Here is an 8581-nt window from a genome sequence, read left to right as displayed (position 1 = left end):
TGATGTGAGTTATGGAATGCATCGATCAATTAGTGAATTATTTGTGTTTCTAGGATGAATCTATGGAGGGAAGCAAAGGTATGAAGAGGAAGTTGAATGTAGGCCATGGTCTCAATTCGTTTATGGTTTCCCGATCTCTCTCTACAAGTCTTCGTTTAATGGTTTCTCTCTCCTCCTACCACAATTTCAGAAAATTAGAAGACGGCGTGAACTTCCAAGTTAGTTTGGTACCGTTGTAGCACTTATTATTAAAAATTAGAAAACGGAGTCCAGAACACAGTGCCAATATTTTATTATTACTTTTCACAAAAGTGGCATGATATTAACAACATTTGTTTATAACAGATATCAATGGGGTGTGCCTCATTTCTATCTCTTGTCTTTAGATCCCCAAGGCTGCTCCCTCGCTAATTTAGGTGTATTTTCTGATGAAGACTTCGAATTCAAAACTAAACCAATTTGCAACTTGTTGTCATAATAAGATTAAGAGTACTGAAATGTCAGTGTAAGTTATACATCAATTAGAATGTATTTATTTACCTACTTTCACTTGTGTTTTAGAAAGTCTCTTCCTAATTCCCTTCCCCCTTCCTTTTCCTCTTTGTCCAATTATCACTATTTTATTCTTTTATGATTTTGTGGGATTCATAAAATTGGCTCCTATTTCAATCCGTGCCGGACCGGCGGGGAGGGGCAATTTTCCGATTTTCCGGCGAACCTAGTTCTTCAATCATACACGACATCTGTTACTACTACCACGGCTACTACTACTGCTGGTGCCACTGTTGCTGTTACTGCTACTACTACTATTAAATTCGTCTCCTGAAAGCGTTGTGCTCTGCTTCTCCCACCTTCCTTCTCTTTCTCACTATCGTTCCTCTCTCTCCTCAAAATTATTTTTAATGGAAATGCAAATTTAAGGAAGTATATTTCTACTGCTAATAGTTGTATTATACTTTATAAGTTATAAAATGTTCACTTATGTCTCTTAAAAGTATTTTGCACTCCTTCTACTTCCTTCTCCCTTTCTCACTCCCTTTTCTACGCTCTCTTCAAAAAGAAAATTTAAGAAAGTATCTTCCAACTTGCCTGTAGTCATCTAACTTTAAAAACAATCAATTAAACTTCTTTTTTTTTTATTCCTCTCTATCTCTCTCTCTCTCTCTTCTCTAAACTCTCTACTTCTCTGGCTTTTCATTCTCCGTTTACGATATTGCTATATTTTAATTACCACCCGGCCTCTACTTATCCCTTCCCCTCCCCCCACCCTCTCACACTGTCACTCATTCTTAATTTTGCGTATTTAAAAAAGTGCCTTTCTGGGATTTTCAACCAATACATTAAGAAACAGATTTTTTCCAACATACACTAAACATCAACCCATAACATTCCACACACTCATATTGTACTTCACAGTTTCCAATTTGTTAAAAAACATAACTCCCAAGCTATTGAGGAAGTTGAACTGGTAATAGATCACCAGAAGAGGATATATCAACTAATTTCATTGATAACTTAGCCTGAGAATGTGTAACAACTAACAACACAAATATTTTAAACAAGCAGAGGAAATAGTGAACAGAATTCGAGATCTTAATACTTGGATTGGATGAAAAAGGCATACCACAACTTTGATTTTTGCAACAGAATTACTTCTATCCTTTTCCACATCAACACTTTTCAATAGATTGTTCTCTTGCATATCACAAGCCCTATTAGTCATTTTCGCTTGCTTGTGGGAATTTCAAAGTCGTCAAAACTTCGACTTGATCTGGAAGGATTGATACATACAACCATTGTACTGACCAAGAGCAGGCATCTGCAAAATTTCAGACAATAAAGCATTTACGCCCTTTCGCTTAATCATAGGTAGCTTTTTCTGATGCAGGACAAAGATGATATCTCCAGTGACAGTATCATGCTGCAGAAAAATAGAGAAAAGGCATAAGCTATAACATACTAACTCACATAGTTTGACAAGATTCAAACCAAGCTATATCAAGCACACGATAAGAAGATAATTGACAAAGAATATAGAATTCCGGGCCTACTAAGAAAATTCTCGACATAAAGAATGAACCTGAAAATGTGTAAAATAAGAAGTCAATAAGCTACCAAGCTCAATATTATTACTATATATCTGTAAACTTTTCTGAAGCACACATTTTGTTTTGCCTGAACGACAAGATACAGAAAAGCAACCTGCTGCATTTGAAGTCATGATAGTCATCGCTACACTTGAAGCAATGAGCTGCAGTTGCTACCTTAGAGTACTAACCCGAAAAGTCAGACCAGAACTCTGAACACTAAAGGACCTGATACTGCAGTAGGGCAGCCAAATACAAATACAACAGAGCAACCAAATATAGCAGAGCTAATATACAAGATAACAGCAGGTTATGAATTCTTATCAATTACTGCCAAAAAGTTTCAATGAAAACATAGAGTTCGATAGAGAAGATCATACCACTGACTGCAGAAGTGAGATCTTCTTCACTCTTAGCAACAGCATTACCGCGTCCATCATAGGCAAGCCTTTTACTCTTAATCATAAGAGGATAACCAAATAGCATTCCAGAACTCCTTGCTCTTTCATCATTATCTATCTGCATTGGACATAATTCAACTGTAGGATCCCTAAAGAAGGAATTACAAGCAGCAACAAATGCTTCCTAAAATTTGTGATTGACTAATACCTCATAGGGTACTACCCACCTCCATAAACTCAGGCAAAGGGATCCCATGTCAAGAAGAATGTAGCTTCTAAAGGTATTTATCCTGCATAAAAAGTAATATAGATAGACAAAGACAAAGTTCGTTATTTGGTAGTTGAAGTCTTCCCTTGATTGTACTTTCACATGTCCCCCACAAACATATCAAAAAGCCGCAAATCACATACAGTAGATGTGAGCATTATATTAAAAGGGGAAAAAAAAAAAAGAGTAAATATCTTGTATAACAAAAGTAATTGCCAAATTCATGAATAAAAAAACTAAGATCATCAAATATTTGTACAATATAAATTTATAATAAAGATACTGTGAGCATAAACTCTAAACCTGGATTATCCTAATGGTAGAGGCTTTAAGTTGGCACTCAACTCCTTGTTGTTCAAGCTTATCAAGTGTGGCAACATCAACATGCTCAATCTCCACTGTCAAAACTCCACATCTAGCCACCAAAAGGATACTTGGTCAATATCGCCAAATAAATAAATTAACTTGAGAAGAAAGAGATGGAAGGTGAGGGAAGGACTCTATTTAATGAAATTCCAACCTCTTTACAAATTCCTCAACTGTGGTACTGTCATCAAAGCTCCCAACCATATGATAATGTGAAAAAGGAGAAGCAGGGCAGTTCTCAGAAAGGTCCAAAATAGCTACTTTGATAGCCATTTCTGATGCAGCTTGGCATAACATGCAACCAAGCTGCCCACCTCCCAAAACACCCACAACCTTTTCAGACACACCTTGTACAGCCAAAGCCTTATTCTCAGTCCTGATCAAACACAACAAAGCAACAATTAACCCCAATTTCCTGGTCAGAAACTACAATACTGAAATCATCAATTCATCATCAACTACTACGTACTTTGTATTTCTTAATAATTCAATCAACTACTACGTACTTTTTTTTTTTTACCAATTACAGTACTAATTTATGTGCATATAAAAGAAAAAGCGAAGAAACCCTTATGTCTCATAATTTTAGAAATTCTGAATGTACCCACATTTCTCTTAATCTTCATGATTCAGGTAGAGCCTTAAACCCCAGAAAAACCCCCATAAAGCTCTTAATTTGTGAACCGAAATGTTGTGTGTGGGTATGGCCTAAAATGGAAAAAAACTAATCTGTAAAATACCTAAAAGATAATTCACTTCAGATATCATACAATATAGTAATATACAACCAAGACCTGCTATTTGCAACCATCACCACTAAAACCAAATATAACCACTACAAATCAGCAATCACCAAAAGTTCAATACTTAAATCATTCTTAAACTCAATTTTAAATCAAAAAACGCATGCAAGACAAAAATAACCCAATTCATCGCACACAAACCAAATTAAAATATTATTATTTTGGAACCCAGAGAAAAACCCAATTTTGAAATTGAGGAGACATACTTACCGATAGCATCTCACATTGATGCATGTAGTAATCGAACAATGATTCACTAAATACGAACACTAATACACGTCTCACACTACAAAAACCCGTAATTCCAAATCAATGCATCTCACATTTGAAAGGACGTGAATAATCGAACATTGAATGGCTAAATTCACACATTTAGCCACCGATTTCCGATTCTCCTCCACAAATTTCTTGATTGCTTGGGCATTCATACACGCCTCACCCTACAACAACCCGTGATTCCAAATCAAAAACCATAATTTCAAATCAAAAAAAAAGGCTATGGCATAAAAGTCAAGTCACTATTCCTTTGGGGGATCAGTGTTCATTTTGCTAATCCTTTGCAACTTCTCACTTTCAAAAATTGTAGATTCCCTTTTAGATGCATACAATAATTATAAACTACTACAAATTGGAATACTTCCCATAGTAATTTGTTTGTCAAAATGATGTTTACCCGAGGCATAATTCATGACAGCATGATTTGCCCCCAAATTATTTTGCTCGTTGCATAAAGTTTTGTGGTCTGTTTGGTTGTGGTGGAAACTCTTTTCCCATGGCAGTTTCACGAAATTAGAATTCCGTGGCATAATTTGTGGCAGAAGTGATGATTATTTTAATTATCCTTAGCCAAAGTATCCCCTGCTTAAGACTTTTTCATTAGGCCTATGTTTTCTCTATGAGGCTTGAATGGAAATCTCATCTTTACTTTAGTAATTTTATTGCTATGGATTCTAAAGCTCTTAGATTTTAATCATAAAACATTTTTAACTGTTATAGAATCTCGAGAATTGAAAACTAAGGGGTTATAATGTCAAAATTCAGAATTATATTGCAAAAGTGTGAGATGGATTGAACGAGGCTTGAAGGGTGAATGGCAATTAAGTTTAGAGCAAATATAATCTCCTACATTACTTGCAATGATCTTGATTTGCTGGCTTAAGACAATTGAACGAGGCAAAGCATGGTGCATACATGAAGTGAGTTCCCAACAAAGGCACTTCTCCCTCATTCAGCTCAACAATCTTCTCAACTGTATCATTCAATAGATGGATTGCAAAAATAGACCGATGCACAGAAAAGAAAACAACAGGTGCCTCAGGATGCATGATTATTGGAAGTGTATCTACATCATCAGCCACACATTGCCGTATAAAAGTGCCAACATTTGGCGGGAATAAAGATATACCCGATTTCTTGAACATAAGTTGTGGGATCCAAGCATCAGAGCGTGTTGAACTTCCTGTGTGTTTCCAAATGCATAGATTAGGAGACTTATTGTAGGAAATATAGAGACATCCCTGAGATCCACACAAGTTCGATTCACAAAAGCCCCTTGTAATACGCCTTGGCAGGCGTAAAGAGTAAAGCCTGCTTACTTGCCCGCTTGAATGGAATTGCACTCCCACAGCATGCCTCTTGTTCGTCAAGAAAAATAAAGTGTTGTTAACAAACACGCCCCTAGACACGTCCCATTTTTCTAAAATGACCGCCTTTTTGAGGCGGAACTTGGACACACACCATTCACGCTTGTTAGAAGAATAAACCTCAACAAATACCATCCCTTTTGTCTCAGAACAAACCCTAAAAAACCGGAGAACCCTAAAATTACATTCCGTTGAGAGAGGACAATCCGTAAGATTGATGATGAATACTAGCGGAGAGCCTTTCTTGAAGGAAGCTTCAGAAGCAGGCCTAGAGAGGTAAAAGGACTCTTTGGTGGCAGGGTTGTATACTACATAAGTATGAGGATCAAGGACGCCAAGGAATAAGCCCCTGTGCACATTCCAATAGCATCCGTCTCCGTATTTCAAGATCACGCTTATCAAGGTGCCGAATTCTAAAGTTAAGTTCCCCAACAACAACCCACTACCACTACCATGATCATTGTGGGTATTCTCGTGGTCACCGATAGTCACGATAGCACTTTCAGTTTCAAAATCGGTAAGGGACCATTTAGTTAACTTGTAGTCACCGACAAGGGACAAAAAAGCCAAGTAAAACGTACGGTTACGGTCATGAAAATCATCATCATCAATAGATGTGTAATGCGAAATCATGAACAAAAGACCATGAGGAGGAAGGTCTATTCCTTTTTGGGTAGTCAAAACGTGAGACACATGGGAGTGCCATGCCTTGGAGACACATTTGCAACCATAAAGAGGCTTAATTGGCAATTTCCCCATTATCTCAACCCAAATTTCACTTGGCAGTTCGGGCAATTGCAACCCATGTTTCACCAACCAATTTTCTCTTTTTCTTCTTGATCCCCCAAATAATTTATTGTTATCTATATCATTATCATTATCACCGACCAAAGATGGGCAATTCTCATGTTGTTGTTGTTTAATTTCACAAATCATAGTCGATGGCGGACCCACGATTTTGAAACTGGAGGGATGAAATACGAACGTCACGACATTTGTATAATTATTAATAAACAAAAAAATCGAAACACTGAATTTGTTTAATACTTCAATTAAATTGCATAACACCATCTTCAATGGTGAAACTCAAGTGAGTATTTTTAGGAGAAAGAGTATTTTTTGCAATGTATACCAATAAGTTGGTATTTAAACTTAGCAACTCCAAAAAAAAGTCGCTAAGTTTAGATATTCAACTTTGAGTCTCATTTGACTAAAAGTGTGGACCCTTGTCAATTTTCTAATATATTTTGTAATTTATTAAAGTTTTTACCTTTTTTATTATTATTTTTTAATCTTATAATAATTGATGGGTCATAAATTAAAAGTGACATTTGTATATTTAAAAGAGTCTCACCATTGAGAAATTAAACTTCACATGAGTTGTTAAGTTGAGAATTGGGTATGGTATCACCATTGGAGGTAAAAAACAACTCATTTTGTATTTCAAGACTCAAACTTGAGTCTCACCATTGGAGATGGTCTAAAGTGATACTATAAAAACAAACATAATCAATTATCAAACACATGTCCACTAATCCGGCTTTCAAATCTATTATCTATTACTATATTTAATAACGGGGTGTTTGCATACATTGTTGACACATGGCACTAATGATAAGCAATCATGCAAGATTAGTAGCTCAAATACATGTTAGAAGTAGGGGTGACCGGAACCAGAACCTGTTGCAACCGGTTCCAAAAAATATTTAGGAACCTGAACCTGAACTTGTTTCAACAAGTTCTTAAAAATTGAAAACCAAAACCGACAAGTTCCGGTTCCCAGTTCCGATTCTTGAAAAGTAAGGTTACTAGTTACTGATAAATTGTTACAAATTTTCCTAAAAAAAATAGATGTTACAATAAAAGCTTACAGCTTTACAATACTGCAAATATAACAAACCAACACTAATTGTCTATAATATTTAATACAATATTAAAAATACTTGTATTTATACCATTAATTAAACCTTTAATTTTTTTGAAACCAAAATTAAACCTTAAATAGTGAGATGAAAAATGAATAATAGGAGGGAGAGAGGTAGGTGAGGCTTTTATACAATTTTGATATAGGGCTTTATATTTGGGATTAAATGATAGGTTCCGATTTCGTGTACCCTATAGGTTTCGGGTCCAAAATTTTATTATCCGGAACTAGAGCCTGTTGCAAAAGGTTCCAATTTTATTACCCGGAACCGGGATATGATCTACAGTTTCCGGGTACCCTGAATTTTTGCTCACCCCTAGGTAGAAGCACGATTTTACCACTCGGGGTGGCCGACGCCTGGGCGAGGGAAAAATGTCCATATTCTATCATTAAAGGTTTATAACTTATAAGGACTAATGCAATTTGACTCAAAATTCATATTAGGTTCGAAAAATCACATAAATTTCTTTTCAATATAAACACAAAGTGCACATAGCAAAATTCTAAAGATATAATCGCTCGTGAATCAAGTAAAGCCAATAGTTCAATAATCAACGTTAGAAGAAGTGAAGAACCCTAAATTGACTATACGGACAATCAAATTAACAATATGCGAAACCAAACCCTAGGTTGCGAAATTGATTTACGATTATTTAAAAAATACTCTTACCTCAGAAGCTGCTTCAATGGAGGGAAGAAAGCTTAAAAAACCGCTTCAATGGAGAACTCAGAGTATGTTTCAATGCAAGTGAGAAAAGAGGGACAGGGGGTGCAGCGTAAAAGTGAAAATTTCCAGAGCAAAAAAATTGAAAACATTGGAGGAAGATTATCTAGATTAAATACATGTACCACTATGTCAATTGTCGGATTACTCGGATCTTTAAATTGTTACGAGTATATTCTAATTACTTTTTTGTCCTTTTAATTAAACTACATGTAGGTTTTTTTTTTTTTTTTTTAACAAATCAATTTATTAATAAAATGTCATTCGACATTTATAAATAAAATTAACAAATACATAAAATTGGTTTTCAAAAAAAAAAAATATATAAAATTGAATCAAATTAGGGTTTCCTTCCCCAAAGCTAC

General features: G+C 35.5%; 1 protein-coding gene across 5 annotated transcripts; it reads right to left on the bottom strand.

The window, feature by feature from the left end:
- Positions 1-1472: 1472 nt before the first annotated feature.
- Positions 1473-8327, bottom strand: LOC145612378 (uncharacterized). 5 transcript variants are annotated; one of them, XR_014106588.1, is made up of 8 exons: positions 8163-8327; positions 5331-6532; positions 4136-4365; positions 3277-3498; positions 3060-3171; positions 2697-2778; positions 2468-2606; positions 1473-1921 (listed from the first exon to the last, which is right to left on the bottom strand). XR_014106588.1 is itself a non-coding variant. In XM_081667753.1 (2 exons), exon 2 carries the CDS (start codon positions 6502-6504, stop codon positions 5053-5055), a length of 1452 nt encoding a protein of 483 aa, XP_081523879.1. In that variant the 5' UTR covers positions 6505-6532; positions 8163-8327; the 3' UTR covers positions 5029-5052. The 5 variants fall into 5 exon arrangements, 1 of the variants encoding a protein (XP_081523879.1); XR_014106587.1 differs by having other exon boundaries at positions 2716-2778; XR_014106589.1 differs by lacking the exon at positions 5331-6532 and having other exon boundaries at positions 2716-2778.
- Between the last annotated feature and the right edge of the window lie 254 nt (positions 8328-8581).

The sequence above is a fragment of the Chenopodium album genome, chromosome 24 (assembly GCF_948465745.1).
Source record: "Chenopodium album chromosome 24, dcCheAlbu1.1, whole genome shotgun sequence".
Taxonomy (NCBI): domain Eukaryota; kingdom Viridiplantae; phylum Streptophyta; class Magnoliopsida; order Caryophyllales; family Amaranthaceae; genus Chenopodium; species Chenopodium album.
The sequence above is the reverse complement of the archived record's forward strand: the minus strand, read 5'-3'. Positions and strand labels throughout refer to the sequence as shown.